We start from the raw sequence: 22,892 nt of genomic DNA, 5'->3' as shown, positions 1-22,892 counted from the left end.
GCCACCGTGCCTGGCCTAATTTTTGTATTTTTAGTGGAGACAGGGTTTCACCATGTTGGCCAGGCTGGTCTAGAACGCCTGACCTCAGGTGATCCTCCTGCCTTGACCTCCCAAAGTGCTGGAATTACAGGCATCAGCCACTGCATCCAGCCAGAGCCATTTTTTAAAATAAAAAAGCACTAGGAACCCATAGAAAAATTAATACTACTTACCAAAGTTCAGTAAGTTAGAAAAAATAACTAGAATGAACACTTTTCAAATACTGTTAGTACAACATCCTGGCTATTTTCCATTTCTTAATTAAATCACATCTTTGTCAGTTATTTCATCAAATGATGTATAAGCATAGACAACTACAGGAATTGGCTCAAGGGAGTTAGGCATGAGATGAGATAGAACCAACTGTTTAGGAGTGACATGAATATACACAAAGGCCACAGTCTTTCTGCTCATTTGTCAGTGTCTTGTGCTCTAGACAGAACTTCAGACTTGAAGAAAACCTGAAAAGGCCATCATGTTACGCTCCAATAAATTATTTGGATTCCCTGAAGTCTGGTCTCAGAGTTGCTGTTTGTTTTAAGGCAAGAGAAAATGTTTCAAAGCAGCCTTTGTAATCTGCTAAAATGACAGTCTTTTAAAATCACCCATCATAACTAGTGCCATATAAACACACATACAAATACTATACTAACCTTTTCTAACCTGTTAGTGGCACATTTTCAACTGTAAATTAGAAAATCTCACCAAGTCAAGCATAAGCAATGTAATTATCTACATATGGTAGTGGCTAGTTAACTGCTCAATCTTTTAAGAGAGGCTGTAATAATCAATATGATATATGTGGGTAGAAATCTGTATTAAATGAAATTTGTGACACAGGAACATCCATCTGTGGAACACAGTCAGTCACACCATCCAAAGTCTCTGTGCTTCTATTATAAATCAAATCACCACCACACAGCTGTTACTATCTCTAATGGGTGCTTCGACTGCTGTCCAAGCAGTTAAGTATCCAGAAAAAAAAATCCATGAAAAGTTTTAAAATTTGGGGTTAAAAGTGTGGCATTACCTAGACTGCATGCATAATGCACTACACTTCTATTACAGTGAACTGAGCCAAATTTATTTGATTCTGTTTTGTTCTATCTCTTGGGAAATTTTAGGGGCCTCAGGTCCTGCTATGAACTCTAAAGAGTACAATGTGATTTGAAAGGTTCTAAAAATATCACAGGTTTGCCTGGGCTCACTTAGAAGGGTGGATGATTCAATTACAAGTGTCAAAATTTGATTCCTAATTTTTCAGGACCTGACAGCTGCAGCACATCTTGCCAGGATTCCCTTATCTTCATTGTGCTTCTCTTTGAAGTATTTTAAGAAGATTTCATAATCTTTCCAATTTAGCTCTAGGATTTCTGTCAGTAGCTGTAGAATGAATTGGCTGGCCCTTTCTAAAGCTGCTTATAAATATTACTTGACCAAGCATATTTTAAAAGTAGCTGTAACTGCAAAACAGCTGAGCTTCTTGTAATGGTCAGGGGAGAAAACACAATGGGCTATAACACACCCATACACCATAAACCAGGGGTGACCTTTCATTGCATGAGTTCCAGTGGAACCTTAACCAGAGGTTCATTTGTTGCTATAAAAAAAATTCAGATCCCAAAGGCATGCATTCATACAAATGACCACTTTGGGAAGGGCACTAGTACTGTATATCATTGAGACTGGTTTTTTGTTTGCTTTTTCAAATTATGAAAGCAGAGAATCAGAGAGATCAAGGTGACTAAGATGGTAAAATCACTAGCTACTGGCACTACTACAAGAGGCACATGTTCTATTCTTTGTCCTTCCAGTAAGTGAGAGAAAGTCTTCAAGCTTAGATTGCTGCCTATGAAACAGCAAAAATCATACCAAAAGAGGTAGCTGAAGGCTACCAGATTAAATGGCAAATTTAAGTTTCCCACCAGGTATTTAAAAAATAATACAGGCATGAACCACCACACCTGGCATGATCAGATTTTTTAAGATTAAAAAACCCAGCCAGGCATGGTGGCTCAAGCCTGTAATCCCAGCACTTTGGGAGGTCGAGACGGGCAGATCACAAGGTCAGGAGATCGAGACCATCCCAGCTAACATGGTGAAACCCTGTCTCTACTAAAAATACAAAAAAATTAGCTGGGCGTGGTGGCAGGCGCCTATAGTTCCAGCTACTCAGGAGGCTGAGGCAGGAGAATGGGTGAACCTGGGAGGCAGAGCTTGCAGTGAGCCAAGATAGCGCCACTGCACTACAGCCTGGGCGACAGAGCAAGACTCTGTCTCAAAAACTAAAAAAAAATTATTTAGTGAATAATTTTTTTGACTCTTAGTATGATAATAAAGCTGGTTATAAAGCTCCAAGATGGAAATAGTATATTTATTTTATGACTCATTTATGCACAAAAGTTAGGGGAGTGTGAGTTTGTGTGTGTGAGTGTGTATGTGTGAGTATGTGTTTCTGTTCTCTGGCACGGGGACTGCTGAATACAACCTGGAAAAATTTTGCATAAGAATATGAGAATTTTTCAAGTGACCTCGTACAAACATTTTATTCTGGATTCTTTTTGTGGAATATTCAAATTAAATATCTGAGGAAGTTAGGAGGTGTTTGTTCACACACACACACACAAAATGTTTTTAGGAAAGTTTCTGTTGTAATTGCTTTCATAAACATTTTTATTTCCTTTATTAAAATAGAAAAAATGTGAATATAGGTTATTGCTTTTGAGTTAACCATTTTTCAGATATTTATACTTGTATACATTATATAAAAATGTGAGAATTAGTTTACTACTATATATGTATGAGTATTCATTGGTAATACTATTTTTAATTTTATTTAGAGAAAAATTACATGTAAGAGCCTTCATTGCTATTATTATTTTAAATTTTATCTGAGTGAGATTCTTGAGTTAGTGGTCAACTATTAAACATATATCTTATATATACTAAATATATTACTGGATTATCTTATACTTGATTTCAGGTCAGGTTGAAGTCTATAGAATGGTTTGGTTTGAAGGTACAGTATCCAGGTGCCTGTAATACTAACCTAGAAATTAAGCTGTAGACTCTCATTACTGACAACTAACATTTAGCTCTATACATTAACACAGTTTCAACATTTAGAAAAAGGCTATTGTCTTTTAATAAAGATCTTCATGCAGCAAGAAGTGAAGATATTGATCACTGTTCAGAAGCCACATTCTACCACAGCTAAGTTTTTCACACATTGATTTTTGCAGACTCCCTTTAAAACATTCACGTCACCCGAGACCTAACTTCATTTATCTTTTTTTGTATAATTGCTTTGGTATCCATATGACAGAGAGGACTGTGTTTTCAAGTAAGAAAAAATTAAAAAACCCAAAAGTCTGATCCAATGTTCTTCTACTTACTGCACACATTACTTCAAAAATGTCCCTTATCTGGGCTGGGTGAGGTGGCTCAAAAAAAAAAAAAAAAAAAAATTAAAAAACCCAAAATACTGATCCAATGTTCTTCTACTTACTGCACACATTACTTCAAAAATGTCCCTTATCTGGGCTGGGTGAGGTGGCTCAAGCCTGTGATCCCAGCACTTTGGGAGGCCAAGGTGGGCAGATTGTTTGAGGTCAGGAGTTCAAGACCAGTCTGGCTAACATGGTGAAACTCCGTCTGTACCAAAAATACAAAACTTAGCTGGGCATGGTGGTGGGCGCCTGTAATCCCAGACACTTGGGAGGCTGAGGCATGAGAATCGCTTGAACCTGGGAGGCGGAGGTTGCAGTGAGCTGAGATCATGCCAGTGCACTCCAGCCTGAGTGACAGAGTGAGACTGTCAGCCTGCTCCATTACTGAAGAAAGCTCAAGTGGTAGACATTTTTCTCTAGTCAAATATTTCATTCTAATCACCATTCGTTGATCCTAATTTGGCTTTCTCATAAACAAACAAACAAACAAAAACCACTAATCCATCTGTGTCAGGGGTCCCCAAGACCATCTCTAGATTCAGTGATTCACTGGGAGGACTCAAAGCATACAGTCATACTCTTGGCTATGATTTATTACACTGAATACCAAGCAAAATCAGCAGAGGGAAAAGGCACATAGGGTGAAATCTGGAGGAAACCAGGTGCAAACTTCTAAAAGTTGTCTCCCACTGCAGTCACAGAGGGCATAATTAATTCCTCCAGCGATGAGTTGTAACAACACACATGAAATGATCAGGGAGGCTCATTGGAGACTTAGTTCCCAGGGTTTTTACTAGGAGCTGATCATCAAGGCACATTCTGCCTACCCTGTACCAATAGTCCAGGAAGAGGAGAGAGACAGAGAGAGAGAGAGAGAGAGAGAGAGAACAAAGGAAGGGAGGAAGAAATGAAGGAAGGGAGGGAGGAAGGGAGGGAGGGAGGGAGGGAGAGAGAGAGGGAGGAAGGAAAGGCAAGCAGGAGTTTGACATAAACCACACTCTTCATGTACTTTAGGCAAGGTGAGCCATTCTTATCAGCGAATGGCAGGAATCCATCCAAGAACCAAGTTCCCCCAGATGCCAGCCAAGGGCCAACTTTGCAAGCAGACCTTTCTAGGGATAGCAGTCTCAGGCCTGCATGTTAATTTTTTTCCGAACATCATCTTTTTCATAATCCTTTAACTATTTATTATGTCGTTCTTCAGTCTTTTATTCCTTAATACATAATCAATTCCCACTGTGTCTTTCTCTAGTCTTTTGTTTCAGTTAATACATAATCAATTATTGATATGAAAGTTTCCAGACTTTTCATACATTTTAGTCACCCTTATATGGGACTTTGGCATGACTGTCTCTTAAAACATGAAGTCAAAAATATGAAATAATACTCCAGGCATAATTAGACCATAAAAAGGATACTTTTTAAAAATTAATGTAGTATAATCATTTATGCATTTTTTAAAGCTGCGTTAGTAATAGATGATGTGTTGAATTGGCAAACAAAACCTGAATTCTACCACATTATATTTATTATAATCCCATTAATGGCATTTTGTTTAAGCACAGTGCCTCTATCTACCAAGATGATTCTGAACTATAATTCCATCATGTGTTTCAGGTTGACTATTTCTTCCAGCTTTTTGTCATATGCAAACTATTGATGGCTCTACAGCCAGACTGCTAAATCCAACTCCTGGTTCTACTACTTACAAGAAATGGGGTGTCAGGCAAGTCAGCTTAAACCCTCTGTATGTCTCAGATCCTTTATCTGTAAAAACTGGGAATAGTAATAACAGCCAGGCACAGGATCATGCCTGTAATTCTACCACTTCAGGAGGCCGAAGTGGGAGGACTGCTTGAGGCCAGGAGTTTAAGACCAGCCTGGGAAACACAGTGAGACCACATCTCTACAAAACAAAATAAAACAAAACAAAAAAAGAAAATTAGCTGGGCATGGTGGCTCATGCTTGTAGTCCAAGCTTCTCAGGAGGCTGAGGTGGGAGGATCACTTGAGCCTAGGAGTTTCAGGCTGCAGTGAGCCATGATCACACCACTGCACTCCAGCCTGGGTGACAGAGTGAGATCCTGTTTCTGAAAAAAAAAAAGAAACTTAAATAAAAAAAAATTGTACTTACAGAGTTGTACAATGACATAAATGAGAATAATGTATATAAGAAGACTAGTATGATATCTGGCACATTGTAATTGCATAATTTAAAAAATTATTATTTATCTAAAGTATTGATAATAACAAACAAATTAGGATAAAGGGCAAATCTCCATGGCATTTTTTTGTGTGTACACTTCCTCAGAGATGACAGCAATCAAAATATTTTGAGACTATCAATTCAACCAGATTTATATTAAGATATACTTAAAATCCAATATAAAAACCTTTGAGATATAAAAACAGTAAAATATTCATTACTATTTATTTTCAGTTACGTTAGCAGGGTGTAATCGCTAAACTAAATGTAGTCATTTAATAGAGTGTAGTTTCTATCATCTTCCAAATACTGGTATGAAGAGAAAGAAATCAAGATTGACTGGATGAGTAGGAAAATGTATCTTTTATCACTGAGAAGATCATTTCAACTGTTCAAGCAATTCCTACTTATGTCAGGACGCTGGCAGAATAAGAGATAAATACATGCCTGTGCTTATTCCTGTGTATTGTCTTACTTTATGAAAATAAAATGTTAAAATGATAAAGTACAATGGAGGGAAAGTAATTCTAGAAACTTCATCTTTTACTAATAAGGAAAACCAATGAAACAGTAATAAAAAGGCCTAGTAAAGAAAAAATGTCTGTAGCATCTGCAATCAGAAGAGCTAAAACTCTTAGACAGTATGTAACATCTGGAATATTAACTTTAATGGCAGTAGGAAGCATCAAAATGTATACTTCATCACCAAACTAAAAACTGCTAATGGACCTCTAAAAAGAAAATGACAAACGAATATAAATCACTGTATCACTGTATACGTCTAGAAGTTGTTACATTTATGTTTATTAACACGTATGTTCCTAAATTTTTCCAAGATAAGATCAATCAAACAACTACATATGGACAATCAAGGAATAAAGTTTTACATCCAAACAAATGGCTGTCATATAATTTCCTGCAAATAAACACTTCCAATTAATGATTGTTCACAGTGTAGTCCTCTTTAGAGTCAAATATGAATCCTAAAATTTACCCATTCTAATGGTGCCGTCTCCAAGGCACTACTGGAATGGGTAAATTTTAGGATTCACATTTGATGGCAATATTCTCTTACCTGCTAACTGTGTGACTTTGGCCAAATTATTTCAATGTCTCTGTTTCTTAGGTTACAAAATGGAGGTAATATTTACTTCAGAGGCTTTCCAAGAGGATGAATTAGGGTATATTGTGAGATAACATAAAATTTACCGCTTTAACCATTTTTAAGTATACAGTTCTGTGGCTTTAAGTACATTCACGTTGCTGTATAACCATCACTAAAGCTGTATTTTTTAAGCTCTCAAGACTGAGCATGCAGTAACTGCTCAGAGAATGGCAGCTAAAATTACTCTCATTAGTGCTATCTTATTCTATCTTAAATTTGTGTAAATTATTTATTCCTAAACAGAAACTATTTCATATTTATTTCCACTAAATTGCTCCCAGTCTGAGAAATACTAGTTTCACCTTTTAAGCTGTAAACTATATTTCTAGCTTTCAAATTCTTCATCCAAGTGAATAACAAAAATATACAAATACTAAGAACTAACACACTGAGCATTTACTATGTGCCTAGTGCTGTTCTAAGCATGTTCAATTAATCCTCAAAATAATTTTAGAAGTTATATCCTACAAACATTCACGTTTTACAGCTGAGCATAAAGAGGGTAAGGAACTCATCCAAGGTCATCCATCTGGTAAGCAGCAAAACCAGGATTTGCACTCAAACAACCAAGTTGTAGAGTCACTCTTAACCACTCCACTGTGCTGCCTCTCACACACATAGTAACATACCACCCATGGGAATGATTACTTTCAGATGCCAGGTGTTATATGTTGACTGAGCCTTTGAGTTTCTCAGAAGCTTTAGCATCTATTATTTCATGTGCCTTTCCCAGAGATAATAAAGAGCAATCAGCCCCATTTTACAGATAGAGAGGCCTCAGGGAGGTCAAGTAATTTGTTCAAGGTCAACAGACCTTGGAGAGGTCCTGGGTTTTAGCTTGGCCACTTACTACCTGTGTGAAACTGCAGTCTCCTTGAGCGTCACTCAACTGTGAAAGGGAAATGATAACAACACCTTTTATAAGAAGTAAAAAAGTATCTGTTTGCTAAGTACCTGGCATAGAGCTTTGTATAAAAAGTGCTCGATAAACGTGATTCCCCCTCATTTTGCGTGTGATTCCTGGCATAGTGTTCTTTCCAAACACCATGCCACTAATTATCAATACCTTCTCACCAACTGTGTTAACAGATGGGGGGCAAAGGACATAACTTTTTGGAGATTACTATGTGATATCAAACCAGAAACCTCAGTGAACCATGTGATACCAAATTAGGCACCCCAATGAATTATACTTCCAGCTGTATTATATAATTTTAAATATAAGAAACTTCTTTTATTTTGTCCATATGGCCTATCACTTTATCAAAGTAGAAAATAAAATTGGTATACCAAGATTTGTTCTTTATAAAATTATGCTTAATGTTCCCCAATACCTTCTGTTCTTTTAGGTAACTGCCAAATACCTTACTTGATTTGTTCTGTTTCCGACCAGATATTGTTCAAAAATTATCATTTCCAAATGCTATCTTTTTCCCCTTAAAAAAAAGAATGCTTTTTTTTTTTCTGTCATTAGATCCTTCTCCTGTTCACCATGATTTCTCAAAAATAAAGACTAATAGGCTGGGCGCGGTGGCTCATGCCTGTAATCCCAGCACTTTGGGAGGCCGAGACAGGCGGATCACAAGGTCAGGAGATCGAGACCATCCTGGCTAACATGGTGAAACCCCATCTCTACTAAAATATACAAAAAAAAACTAACCGGGTGAGGTGGCGGGCACCTGTAGTCCCAGCTACTTGGGAGGCTGAGGCAGGAGAATGGCGTGAACCCGGGAGGCGGAGCTTGCAGTGAGCTGAGATCTGGCCACTGCACTCCAGCCTGGGCGACAGAGCTAGACTCCTTCTCAAAAAAAAAAAGAAAAAGACTAATAACTTGGCACTAGGTTTTTTCCCTCACATTTGCACAGAGGGAACATCTAATATGAATTATAAGTACTATTTATGCAAATACAGCCATAACAATTAGTATTTTTTGTCATTTAGGAAGCATTTTCTTAAGAAAAGATAAAAATGCCAGGAGGTGGCATACTCTCTTATAAAGTGAAATTGCTGCATAATTAATCTTTTGTTTTTTCCTCCAGACAGCAAGGATGTCATGAAGCATACACTGTTGACTTCCAAATATCGTTTAAAACACTCCCATGTCTTAAAACAATTTGGAAGTGGATGTTAAAAGCCAAGGGAATTTTTCAATCACATGTTGACTTCCTGAATCTACTACTTCCCCAACAAGCTAAAAGGCACATTGGGAGGGTACAAGCAGAAGTACCACAGAGAAAAGTGGTACTATGGGAACAATTCATTTGTTTGGCACAGTGAAGGTTCATGCCAATTTGTAACAGTATGGATTCAATAACTTTTCAAAGTCAAAAATGAGGTTTGGACAAGAGTAGCTTTCCACAATAGCTTTTGCTGAGATCTAGTAGCTAATACAAAATTTAAAAGCCTGTAAAAATTAGTAAAGTCCAGATAATGTTTAGGAATTAAAATACGACCTATCACTTTATTTTGCTAAAAAAGCACCAAGCTAAGATATTTGACTTCATGTATTCATTCATTCCTGGGCTAATTTTATGAAAAGAGGATGGAAAATTACATTTTTGGTGCTTGAGTTTAGCCATCTATAAAAAAATATTATTTGTCCTGCTAATCTTATGAGTCTGACAGAAGGATAAATGAAACAAAAGCTGTTAAAGCATTGTTCAAAATTTAAAGTATATAGCAATGTGAGATACAATTGTATTTTTTTAAACTTGTAAGCCTCTATGATGAGGTCATTTTAATCATGTCAGTCCCACCAGACAAGTATACATTACTGACAAAATAACTTAATGATATTGTCTTAGCCCTTTATGGAAATACATTTACCAACAAATATAGATTTTTGTATTATCTGTTTGCTACTAATGTTTTTCACTTTTATAATTTAATATTTATAAATAATTAAACCCAATATAAATTCACTTAATTAAGAAATGAAAATTTGGGGCCGGGCACAGTGGCTCACACCTGTAATCCCAGCACTTTGGGAGGCTGAGGCGGGCGGATCATGAGGTCAGGAGTTTGCCAGCCTGACCAACATGGTGAAAGCCCATCTCTACTAAAAATACAAAAATTAGCCGGGTGTGGTGGCATCCACCTGTAATCCCAGCTACTCACGAGGCTGAGGTAGGAGAATCACTTGAACCCAGAAGGCGGTGACTGCAGTGAGCCAAGATCACGCCACTGCACTCCAGCCTGGGTGACGGAGCAAGACTCCATCTCCAAAAAAAAAAAACAAAAAAACAAAAAAAAAGTGAAAATTTGGAATATAGTATCTCGTAAAATCACTAACATATCTGCCATTTTACATTTACATCAAGAAATTCTCAGTATGGCCGGGTGTGATGGCTCACGCCTGTAATCCCAGCACTTTGGGAGGCCAAGGCAGGCGGATCATCCAAGGTCGGGAGTTCGAGACCAGCCTGGCCAACATGGTAAAACCCTGTCTCTACTAAAAACACAAAAATTAGCTGGGCGTAGTAGCAGGCATCTGTAATCCCAGCTATGTGGGAGGCTGAGACAGAAGAATCACTTGAACCCGGTAGGTGGAGGTTGCAGTGAGCAGAGATCCCGCCATCGCACTCCAGCCTGGGTGACAAGAGTAAAACTCCATCTCAAAAAGAAAAGAAAAAGAAAAAGAAAAAAAAAATCTCAGTGTTATTGCAAAAAGACTATTCAGTTTTAAATAAGTCTTATAAAATAAGATTAACTTCCCAATATTAACATTCAAACTAAGAAAGTCAAACACACTAATAGTTTCACATTAAAAACAATACTTACACTCTTGTCCCATGAAATGGTTCAGCTTACCTCATCTCCCTTTAAAACTTCAGTACCATCAAATTCACGGGTCTGATTTCTCTTTACTGATGCTTCTCTCTCTAGGCTGGCTAACTTCTCCTTGGCCTCCTGAAGTTCTTCAGCTTTGGCTTCTTTTTTACGGGAAATGATAGATGCCTGATTGAGCATTAAATATGAATGTATAATAAGATATACAAACAGCTTCCTATTATCTTGTGAAATTATCTACTTTTTAGATTTTACCAAGTTATATTTTCAATATCAGCTTGGCCTCTCCTAACCAATACTCCTTGCCCTACTACTCATCATCACCAATTATACTGAATATGAATATACAATGTATATTAAACACCAGCCTACAAACACTTTGGAAGACAAAGCTCTGAAAATGTAAGACATATCAGCAGAGAAACAAAAATGTGCTAATAAGAAAAATATTAGGCCAGGCACAGTGGCTCAAATCTGTAATCCCAGTACTTTGGGAGGCCAAGGCAGGCGGATCACGAGGTCAGGAGTTTGAGACTAGCCTGACCAACATGGTGAAACCCCATCTCTACTAAAAATACAAAAATTAGCCGGGTGTGGTGGTGTGTGCCTGTAATCCCAGTTACTCAGGAGGCTGAGGCAGGAGAATCCCTTGAACCTGGGAGGTGGAGGTTGCAGTAAGCCAAGATCATGCCACTGGGCTCCAGCCTGGATGACAGAGCAAGACTCTGTCTCGAAAAAAAAAAAAAAAAAAAAGAAGGAAAAGAAAAATATTAAAGCCTTCTCAGATAACACTCAAATGCTAATGAAAATACATCCTAGTTCAAGTCAATAGAAGTTAACACCAAGTCTACTGTATTTTTACATGCTGGGTTTCCCTTTATTGGAAGAAAAAAAATGCTTCATTCTCAAAACTACAACGCGGGTCATCTTACTAAATTCAATATCCATACTTTTAAAATGAAATGTTAAAACATCTATTATATTTGGGCCATTCTAACAAATAAAATGCAGGTTCAAACTCAAACATCTGACTCACCAGAATTAGGCAAATGTTTACAAAATGCATTTTATATTAGCTAATAACTCTTGGGAGATTTCCTTAAATGAACCATAGGTGTACTAGTTTAAGAAAAACATTAGCCAATCTGTCTTAAGAGAAAGGATACAAATAATTTTTCAAGAAAATATGACAGGGGAGCGAAATCTCTAGCACAAATCCTTAAAAAAATTCTATTGTCCTTTTTTTAAAAAAATGAAAAGACAGGTGATGATGAAGGAATGTTTCACTCCATAGAACTATTCTAGCTTAAACAATGAAGGAGGCTGGGTGCAGTAGCTCACGTCTGTAATCCCAGAACTTCGGGTGGTCAAGGTAGGAGGATCACTTGAGCCCAGGAGTTCAAGACCAGCCTAGGCAACATAGTGAGACCCTGACTCTGAAAAAAAATAAATAATAAAAGAAAAATAGCTGGGTGTGGTGATGCACACCTGTGGTCCCAGCTACTTGGCAGGCTGAGATGCGAGGATCATTTGAGTTTAAGAGGTTGAGGCTACAGTGAGCCATGATCACGTACTGTATTCCAGCCTGGGTGACAGAGATCCTGTCTCAAAGCAAAAAAAAAAAAAAGTGGGGTTAGGCATGGTGGCTCACGCCTGTAATCCTAGCACTTTGGAGGCCAAGGAGGGTGGATTACCTGAGGTCAGGAGTTCAAGACTAGCCTGGCCAACATGGTGAAACCCTGTTTCTACTAAAAATACAAAAATTAGCCAGGCATGGTGACGTGTACCTGTAGTCCCAAACACTTGAGAGGCTGAGGCAGGAGAATTCCTTGAACGTGGGAGGCGGAGGCTGCAGTGAGCCAAGATTGTACCACTGCACTCCAGCCTGGGTGACAGAGTGAGACTCCATCTCAAAAGAGAAAAAAAAAAAAAAGTGGTGAAGAAGGAATGATAGAACACCAAACTGTGTAAGAATTGATGGTATACTTCAATAATAAAATAAGTAACATAAAATAAACTTCTTTCCCAAACCAGGATCTTATTTAATAGAAAAATATGAGAGTATTTCCCACTAAACTCAGGAACAAGAAAAAAAAAGCCCACTACCTTTACTACAGTTTAATTACTGTGTTGAAAGTATTAGCTAATAGACATGAGAAAGCAGTTAGAAGCATAAAAATTTGACAGGAAAAATTGGAATTTGCATGTTATATATAATTATGTGTCCAAAAGAATCAATAGAAAAACTACAGAAACCAAATCAATAGCTTTCATAGACAAAATCAGTCAGAAGACATAAGGAAAGAAAAGCCCTCATTTATAAAAGCAAAAATGAAAGTAAATATGTGTGATGGTTAATATTAGGTGTCAACTTGACTGGATTGACGGATGTCTAGGTGGCTGGTAAAGCATTTTTTCTGGGTGTGTCTGTGAGGGTGTTGCCAGAGGAGACTGACATTTGAGTCAGTGGACTGGGAGACAAAGACCCACTCTCAATGTGGTGGGCACCGTCCAATCAGCTGCCAGTGCTGCTAGAACAAGGCAGGGAGAGGAAGGTGGGATAGCTTTGCTTGCTGAGTCTACTGGCTCTCTTTGTTCTTCCCATGTTGGATGCTTCCTTTCCTACTGTCCTTGGATATCAGACTCCAGGTTTTTCAGCTTTTGAGACTTACACCAACAGCCTCCTTGGGCTCTTGGCCTTTCGGCTGCACGCTGAAGGCTACACTGTTGTCTTCCCTGGCCTTGAGGCTTTTGGCTTTGGACTGAGCCACTACTGGATTTTCTCTTTCTCCAGCTTGCAGATGGTCTATCATGACTTTGCCTTGTAATTGTGTGAGCCAATTCTCCATAATAAACTCTCTTTTATATATACCTATATCCTATTAGTTCTGACTAACCAATAGGATATATGGTTGATTAGGATAACCCTGACTAATACAACATGTAGGCATAAATTTTACTTTTAGTTTCGAAACTGTTTGAGGAGGCGAGATTCTGAGAGGGTGGTGGAGTAGGAAGCACCTGAAATCTGTCTCCTCACCTAGTGAACAATTGCTCTGGTATTCCAAAATAATTACAACACACGGATTCTACCAGTGTAATTGTTGGAATACTGAGTGCTTGCAACATCCAGTGGAAAGCTTGGACAGCAAAGTGAGGCTAATTTCAACCAATTTCAGCCCTTAGCACAGTAGCAGGTTTCATCTCCCACCCCCAGCCCCAAACACATGTTCCTGGTGCAGCGTGCACACAGCTTGCTGGAGCAAGAGTGAACAGAAAGGACCTAGTCCTCCAATACTGGGCAACTGTGACCTGAGTGCAGTTCTGATCACAGAGGTGCAGACAAAGAGAGGGAGGCCACTGTTGTTGCATCTTCTACCATTATTGCAAGTCCTTCCCCCTTTGACTGAAGTGACTTCTAGAGGATTTATAGGTCTGGATCCTTTTTTTCTGTCCCTTTAATTTTTCTCATTTTCCCCTTTTGGAAACCAGACATTTAAGACTAAGACATTAAAAAGCAACTACATATATGGGAAAATTTAGAAAGTGACCACACGTGTCCAGAGAAATGCAATGGCTCAGAAAAGACCTGAGATAATTTTTTTTTTAATTTAATTTTTTTTTTTTTGAGACAGGGTCTGGCTCTGTCACTCAGGCTGGAGTGCAGTGGCCCAATCTTGGTTCACTGCAACCTCCACCTACCAGGCTCAAGCAATCTGCCCACCTCAGCCTCCTGAGTAGCTGAGACCACAGGTACACACCACCACACCAAGCTATATTTCTGTATTTTTAGTAGAGACAGGGTCTTGCCATGTTGCCCAGGTTAGTCTCAAACTCTTGAGCTCAACCACTCATCTTGGCCTCCCAAAGTGCTGAGATTGTAGGCATAAGCCACTGTGCTCACCCTATCTTAACTTTACATTTTAGCCTATTCTTTGGCCCAGTCTACACCAATCAAAAAAACAAAAACAATAACAAAAAAACAGTAAACCCCTGGGAAAAGAGAGAACCTAATTTCCAGAGTTACTGCAGTATGAGATTCCAGTGTCCACTTTTCAACCAAAAAAGTCACAAAGCATAAAAAGAAACAATAAAATATGATACATCTAAAGGAAAAATATGAGGCCAGACACAGTGGCTCATACCTATAATCCCAACACTTTGGGAGGCTAAGGCAGAAGGATCCCTTGAGGCCAGGAGTTTGAAACCAGTTTGAGCAGCATAATGACACCCTGTTTCTATTTTTTAGAATAAAATTGTTTAAAAAATTTGAAAACAGACCAGGCACGGTGGCTCATGCCTGTAATCTTACCACTTTGGGAGGCCAAAGCAGTTGGATCACCTGAGGTCAGGAGTTCCAAGATCAGTCTAGCCAACATAGTGAAACCTGTCTCTACTAAAAATACAAAAATTAGCCAGGTGTGATGGCTAATTTTTGTATTAGCCTGTAATCCCAGCTACTCAGGAGGCTGAGGCAGGAGAATTGCATGAACCCAGGAGGTGGAGGTTGCAGTGAGCTAAGATCGTGCCACTGCACTCCACCTGGACAATGGAGTGAGACTCTGTCTCAAAAAATAAATAAATAAATAAAATAAAAATAAAAACAGAGGAAAAAAATGAATCAATAGAAGTTCTCTGAAAGAGACCTGATGGCATATCAACTAGATAAGGACTTTAAAACTACTGTCTTAAAGATGCTCAAAGAACTCATGAAGATGTGGAGAACATCAAGAAAATGATGTATTAACAAAATGGAAATGCCAATACAGAGAAAACCTAAAGAGAAAGGAAAAAGAAATCTTGGAGCTTTTTAAAAAGTACAATATTGAAATTAAAAATTCACTAGAGGGATTCAAAGGCAGATTTGGGAAGGCAGACAAAAGAATCCATGAACTTGAAGACAGGTCAATGGAAATTATCAAGTCTGAGAAATAGAAAGAGAAAAATATTGAAGAAAAGTGAACAGAGCCTAAGGAACACGTGGGATACCATTAAGTAGGCCAGTATATGCACTGTGGAAGTCCCAGAAAGAAAAGACAAAGAGAAAGGGACAGACAGAATATATGAAGAAATAATGTATGAAAACTTCATCAATTTGATTAAATATAAATATAAACATCTAAGAAGCAGAATAAACTCCAAGAAAGATGAACTGAAAGAGACATACACTGAGACACATTAAAATCAAACTGTTGGTGCTTGACCTTCTTTCTTTAAACTTCATGTGCCTGCTTGGGTCTCTTCCAAGTGCACTTCCTTTCTTTTCTGTTCTAAGGCCTTTTATTATTATGATTATTTATTTATTTATTTATTTATTTATTTTTTGAGACAGGGTCTCATTCTGTTGCCCAAGCTGAAGTGCAATGGCGTGATCTTGGCTCACTGCAACCTCTGCCTCCCAGGTTTAAGCAATTCTCCTGCCTCAGCCTCCCAAGTAGCTAGAACTATAGGCGCACGCCACCACTCCAGGCTAATTTTTGTTTTTTTTTGGTAGAGACGGAGTTTCACCATATTGGCCAGGCTGGTCTCAAACTCCTGACCACATGATCTGCCTGCCTCAGCCTCCCAAAGTGCTGGGATTACAGGCGTGAGCCACCACGCCTGGCCTCTAAGGCCTTTTAAAATAAACTTCTACTCCTGAAAAAACAGTAACAACAAAAAAATCAAACTGTCAAAAGCTAAAGGCAAAGAGAACATTCTGAAGGCATCAAGAGACTGACTAGTCACATACAAGAGATTCTCATTAAGATCATCAGCAAATTTCTAATCAGAAACTTTGGAGGCCAGAAAGCAGTGGGATAATATATCAAGATACTAAGAGAAAGAACTGTCAACCAAGAATCATGTATCTGGCAAAATTGTCCTTCAAAAGTAAGGGAGAGGCTGGGTGTGGTAGCTCATGCCTATAATCTCAGTACTTTGGGAGGCTGGAGTAGGCAGATCACTTGAAGTCAGGAGTTCTAGACCAGCCTGGCCAATGTGGCAAAACCCCATCTCTACTAAAAATACAAAAATTAGCTGGGCATGGTGATGCACACCTGAGTCCCAGTTATTCAGGAGGCTGAGGCAGGAGAGCTGCTTGAACCCAGGAGGTGGAGATTGCAGTGAGTGGAGATCATGCCACTGCATTCCATCCTGGGCAATGAAGTGAGACTCCATCTCCAAAAAAAGGAAAAAAAAAAAAAGTAAGGAATAAATTAAGACATTCCCAGATAAACAAAAGCTACATTCCCAGATAAGCAAAAGCTAAGAGACTTTGTTTTGTTCGTTTTTTTTTTTTTTTTTGAGACGGAGTCTTGCTCTGCCATCCAGGCTGGAGTGCAGTGGCACGATCTCGGCTCACTGCAAGCTCCGCCTCCCGGGTTCACGCCATTCTCCTGCCTCAGCCTCCTGAGTAGCTGGGACTACAGGCGCCCGCCACTACGCCCAGCTAATTTTTTTGTATTTTTAGTAGAGACGGGGTTTCACTGTGTTAGCCAGGATGGTCTCGATCTCCTGACCTCGTGATCCGCCCGCCTTGGCCTCCCAAAGTGCTGGGATTACAGGCGTGAGCCACCGCGCCCGGCCCCAAGACTTTGTTAAAACTACACTTGCCTTGGAAGAAATGCTCAAATAAGTCCTGCAAGGTAAAGTGAAAAGATACTAGGAAGTAACTCAAAGCTGTATAAGAAAGAAAGATCTCAATAAAGGCAAATACATGAGCAATTATGAAAGCTAGTATTAGTGTAACAATGGTCTGTAAATCCACTTTTTGTTCTCTATATAATTTAAGAGACTATACATTTAAAACAACACAATTATTAATAGCTGAATGGCTAGCATTACTGTAATTTTGGTTTATAACCCCACATTTTGTTTTGTATATAATTTAAGAGATTAACACATTTAAAAGAGTTATTAGTTTATGTTTTTGGGCACACAATGTGTAAAGACGTCATTTTGTGACATGAACAACTGAAAGGGGTGGGGATGTAGCTGTAATGAACAGAGTTTTTATATGTTATTGAAGTTAAACTTGTATAAATTCAAATCACAGTGATAGAACTTTAGGATGTAATCCCCATGGTAACCACAAAGAAAATAGCTATAGAATATACACAAAGGAAAGGAGAAAGGAATTTAAACATTTCACCATAAAAAATCAACTAAACACAAAAGACAGTAAAGAAGGAAATGAGGGACAAAAAAGCTATAATGCATATAGAAAGCAAATAGCAAAATGACAGAAGTTGCTGTTTATCAGTAATCACTTTAAATATAAATAGATTGACTATCCAATGAAAGGACAGTGATTGGCAGAATGGATAAAAAACATGTGATCCATGCCGGGCACGGTGGCTCATGCCTGTAATCCCAGAACTTTGGGAGGCCAAAGCGGGCAGATCACCTGAGGTCAGGAGTTCAAGACCAGCCTGGTCAACATGGTGAAACCCTGTCTCTACTGAAAATACAAAAAATTAGCTGGGCGTGGTGGCAAGCACTTGTAATCCCAGCTACTCAGGAGGCTGATGCAGGAGAATCGTTTGAACCAGGGAGGCAGAAGTTGCAGTGAGCTGAGATCATGCCATTGCACTCCAGCCTGGGCAACAAGAGTGAAACTCTGTCGCAAAAAAAAACCCCCAAGAAACCACATGATCCAAGTAATGCTGTCTACAGGAGACTCATTTTAGATCCAAAGACATAACTAAATTGAAAGTGAAAGGATAGAAAAAGATATTCCATTCAAATAATAAACAAAAGACAACAGGGTGACTATATTAATATCAGATGAAGTAACTTTAAATTTTAAAAGAGTATAAGAGACAAAGAAGGACATTATTAATAAAAGGTTCAATACAGCAAGATTATAAGCAATTATAAACATTTCACATCTAATGACAGACCATCAAAATATATGAAGCTAAAACTGACAGAATTGAACACAGAAAAAGACAATTGTATAATAATAGATTGAGACTTCAGCATTCAGTCTCAATAATGGATAGAACAAGCAGAATATAAGTTAGAAAATACAGGACTTAAACAACAAAATAAACCAACTAGATCTAGCAGACATATAGAAAACTGAGACATATAGAGGCTGAGATCTCGCCACTGCACTCCAGCCTGGGTGACAGTGAGACTGTGTCCAAAAAAAAAAAAATGTTTCAGTAGATTTTAAAAGATAGATATCATACAGAGTATCTTATTTGACTACAACGGGATGAAGTTCGAAATCATTAACAGAAACAAAACTGGTAAATTAACAAACTTGTGGAAATTAAAAATACATTTTTTCTTTCTTTTTCTTTATTTCTTTTTCTTTCTTTCTTTTTTTTTTTTGTGAGGCAGAGTCTTCCTCTGTCACCCAGGCTGTAATACAGAGGCATGATCTTGGCTCACTGCAACCTCTGCCTCCCAGGGTCGATTTTTCCATCTCAGCATCCCGAGTAGCTGGGATTACAGACATGTACCACCATGCCTGGCTAATTTTTGTATTTTTAACAGAGACAGGGTTTCACCATGTTGGCCAGGCTGGTCTCGAACTCCTGGTCTCATGTGATCTGCCTGCCTCAGCCTCCCAAAGTGCTAGGATTACAGGCGTGAGTCACCGCACCCGGCAAAAAATACATTTTTTTTTTAGATGGGAGTCTCGCACTGTTGCCCGGACCGGAGTGCAATGGCATGATCTCAGCTCATTGCAAGCTCTGTAATCCCAGCACTTTGGGAGGCCAAGGTGGGTGTATCACGAGGTCAGGAGTTCAAGACCAGCCTGGCCAAGATGGTAAAACCCTATCTCTACTAAAAATACAGAAAAATTAGCTAAGGGTGGTGGCCTGTAATCTCTGCTACTTGGGAGGCTGAGGCAGAGAACTGCTTCATCCCAGGAGGCAGAGGCTGCAGTAAGCTGAAATTGCGCCACTGCATTCCAGCCTAGGTGACAGAGCAAGACTCCGTCTAAAAAAAAAAAAATCTCCCAACAAAGAAAAGCCCTGGACCTGATGGCCTCACTGGTGAATTCCACCCAACACTTAAATTAACGAATACCAGGGTGGGCGCAGTGGCTCACACCTGTAATCCCAACACTTTGGGAGGCTGAGGCGGGTGGATCACCTGAGGTCGAGAGTTCGAGACCACCCTGACCTTTAGTAGAGACATGGAGAAACTCTGTCTCTACTAAAAATACAAAATTAGCTGGCGTGGTGGTGCATGCCTGTAATCCTAGCTACTCAGGAGGCTGAGGCAGTAGAATTGCTTGAATCTGGGAGGCGGAGGTTGCGGTGAGCCGAGATCACGCCATTACACTCTAGCCTGGGCAACAAGAACGAAACTTCGTCTCAAAAATAAAAAAGTAAAAAATAACAAACACCAAATCCTTCTTAAACTTTTCCAATAAGTTGAAGAGTAGCATAACTTCCTAACTCATTCTCTGAGGCCAGCATTACTGTTAGGGAACAGCATAAGACTGTTAGAAGGAAACATAGGGTAAATGTTTCACAACACTGGATTTAGCAATGATTTCTTGGATATGACATCAAAAGCACAGGCAACAAAAGAAAAAATTAGACAAATTGGACTTCATGAGAATTTAAAACTTTTGTGCATCAAAAGACACTGACAACAGAGTAAAAAGGCAACACACAGAATGGGAGAAAATATTTGCAAGTCATGTATCTGATAAGGGATTAACATCCTGAATAAGCCAGGCATAGTGGCTGATGCTTATAATCCCAGTACTTTGGGAGGCCCAGGCGGGAGGATCTCTTGAAGGGACTGAAGACCAGACTGGGCACTGTAGGAAGATCCCATTTCTACAGAAAATTAGCCAGGTGCAGTGGCAGGTACCTGTAGTCTCAGCTACTTGGGAGGCTGAAGAGGGAGAATCACTTGGGCCCAGGAGTTCAAGGCTGCAGTGAACTATGATGGCACACTCCAGCCTGGGCAACAGAGTGAGACCCTATCTCTAAGAAAAAAAAATCCAGAATATACAGAGAACTCCTAAAACCCAACAACAAAAAACCAAACAACCCAATTCAAAAATGGGGTTAATATCTAAAATATATAAGGAACTAAACTCACATAAAAAAATAGATAACCTGATTAAACAATGGACAAAGAACCTAAAGAGACATTTATTAAAGACATACAAATGGCCAACGGGTATATGAAAAAATGCTCAGCATCCCTAATCATCAAGGAAATGTAAATTTTAAAATGAGCTATCACCTCGTAACTGTTAGAATAGCTATTATCAAAACCACACAAGATAACAAGTGGTGGTGAGGATGTGAAGAAAAGGGAACTCTGGTACACTGTGGATGGGAATGTAAATTAGTATAGTCATTATAGAAAACAGTATGGAGGTTCCTCAAAAATTAAAAATAGAACTAGTATATAATCCAGCAATTCCACTAGTGTGTATGTATCCAAGGGAAATAAAAATCAGTATATTGAAGAGCTATCTGCATTTACATTGTCATTGAGCATTAATTTCAATGGCCAACATATGGAATCAACCCATGTATCCATCAGTGAATGAATACATAAAGAAAATGTAGTATATGCAAAATGAAATACTATTCAGCCTTCAAAAAGAAGGAAATCCTGTCATTTACAACAACATGGATGAGCCTGAAGGACACTATGTTAAATGAAATAAGCCAGGCACAGAAAGACAAATACTGCATGATCTCATTCATATGAGGAATCTTAAAAAGCTGAACTCATGGAAGCAGAAGAGTAAAATGGTGGCTTTCAGGGGATTAGGGAGGTATACAGATTGGAAAGATACTGGTCAAAGGAAACAAAATTTCAGTTGGGGGAATAAATTCAAGAGATCTTTGTATAATATAATTATAGTTAATGTATCTTACACTTGAAAATTGTTGGCCGGGTGCGGTGGCTCAAGCCTATAATCCCAGCACTTTGGGAGGCCGAGACGGGAGGATCACGAGGTCAGGAGATCGAGACCATCCTGGCTAACACAGTGAAACCTCGTCTCTACTAAAAAATACAAAAAACTAGCCGGGCGAGGTGGCTGGAGCCTGTAATCCCAGCTACTCGGGAGACTGAGGCAGGAGAATGGCGTAAACCCGGGACGCGGAGCTTGCAGTGAGCTGAGATCCGGCCACTGCACTCCAGCCTGAGTGATAGAGCAAGACTCCGTCTCAAAAAAAAAAAAAAAGAAAATTGTTAAGAGGATAGATGTTAAATGTTCTCACCACAAAAAAATTAGTATGTGAGGTAATGCATATATTTATTAGTTTGATTTAGCCATTCCATGATTTCAAAACATCAGGTTGCATACCATAAACATAACAATTTGTATTTGTCAATTTAGAAAATAATTTTAAAATCCCATATATCCACACAAAAACTTGTATAAGAATGTTCATAGTAGCATTACTCATAATAGCCAAAAAGTGAAAATAACCTAAATGTCCATTAACCAATGAATGGACAAACAAAATATGATGTAGCTATACAAGGGAGTATTATTCAGCAATAAAAAGGAATGATGTACTGATACATATACTACAACATGGATGGACTTTAAAAATGCTATGCTAAGTGAAAGAAGGAATAATATATTAAAATATTCCATTTATATGAAATGTGCATGACAGGCAAATCTATAGACTGATTTGGTCTCAAATCAGTTGAAATTGGGGGTTTAGGGGAGAAATGGAAAGTGGGTGCTAATGGGTTTGGGGTTTATTTTAGGGGTGATAAAATGGTTCTAAAATTGATCGTGGTGATGGTTGCACAAACTCTATAAATACACTAAAATACCACTGAAGTGTACACTTTAAATGGGTAAATTGTATGGTATGTGAATTATATCTAAATCAAGTTATTTTTAAAAAGGAATAAAAGGTTTTCTACTATGGAATGGTCACCAGCATGTATTGTTAAGAAGAAAAAAATGCAAGGAGAAGAAAAGTGTGTTTAGTATGTTCTTCTTTCCCTAAGAAGTGAGATATAAGTATATACATCTATATAATATTTCTAATGGAATAATAAAGTGTGAAATTTAAAAAATAATCTATGCGGGAAGGAAAGAATAGGGTGGAAGCACAGGGATAGATGCTAGAAACGTCTCTGAATATATACCCCAAGGACAAAATGAACTAAAAACCAATTTTCAGTAGTAATCATATTCTTGATGGTTTTTTTTTTTTTTTTTTCGAGACAGTCTCACTCTGTTGCCTAGGCCGGAATGCAGTGGTGTGATCTTGGCTCACTGCAAGCTCTGCCTCCCAGG

General features: G+C 38.6%; 1 protein-coding gene across 4 annotated transcripts in view; it reads right to left on the bottom strand.

Annotated features, from left to right (window-relative positions):
- The window catches only part of IFT81 (intraflagellar transport 81), a 100,657-nt gene that overhangs the window by 51,414 nt on the left and 26,351 nt on the right, over positions 1–22,892 (bottom strand). For 3 of the 4 annotated variants that reach the window (XM_011936303.1, XM_011936297.1, XM_011936310.1), the window contains exon 11: positions 10,670–10,816. In XM_011936303.1, the coding sequence (XP_011791693.1) occupies positions 10,670–10,816 (147 nt within the window). Of the gene's footprint in view, positions 1–4,262; positions 5,579–10,669; positions 10,817–22,892 lie in introns of those variants that run through there. The other variant, XM_011936320.1, reaches the window with a different exon arrangement.

Source organism: Colobus angolensis, unplaced genomic scaffold (assembly GCF_000951035.1).
Source record: "Colobus angolensis palliatus isolate OR3802 unplaced genomic scaffold, Cang.pa_1.0 Scaffold10, whole genome shotgun sequence".
NCBI classification, from domain to species: Eukaryota; Metazoa; Chordata; class Mammalia; order Primates; family Cercopithecidae; genus Colobus; species Colobus angolensis.
The sequence above is the reverse complement of the archived record's forward strand: the minus strand, read 5'-3'. Positions and strand labels throughout refer to the sequence as shown.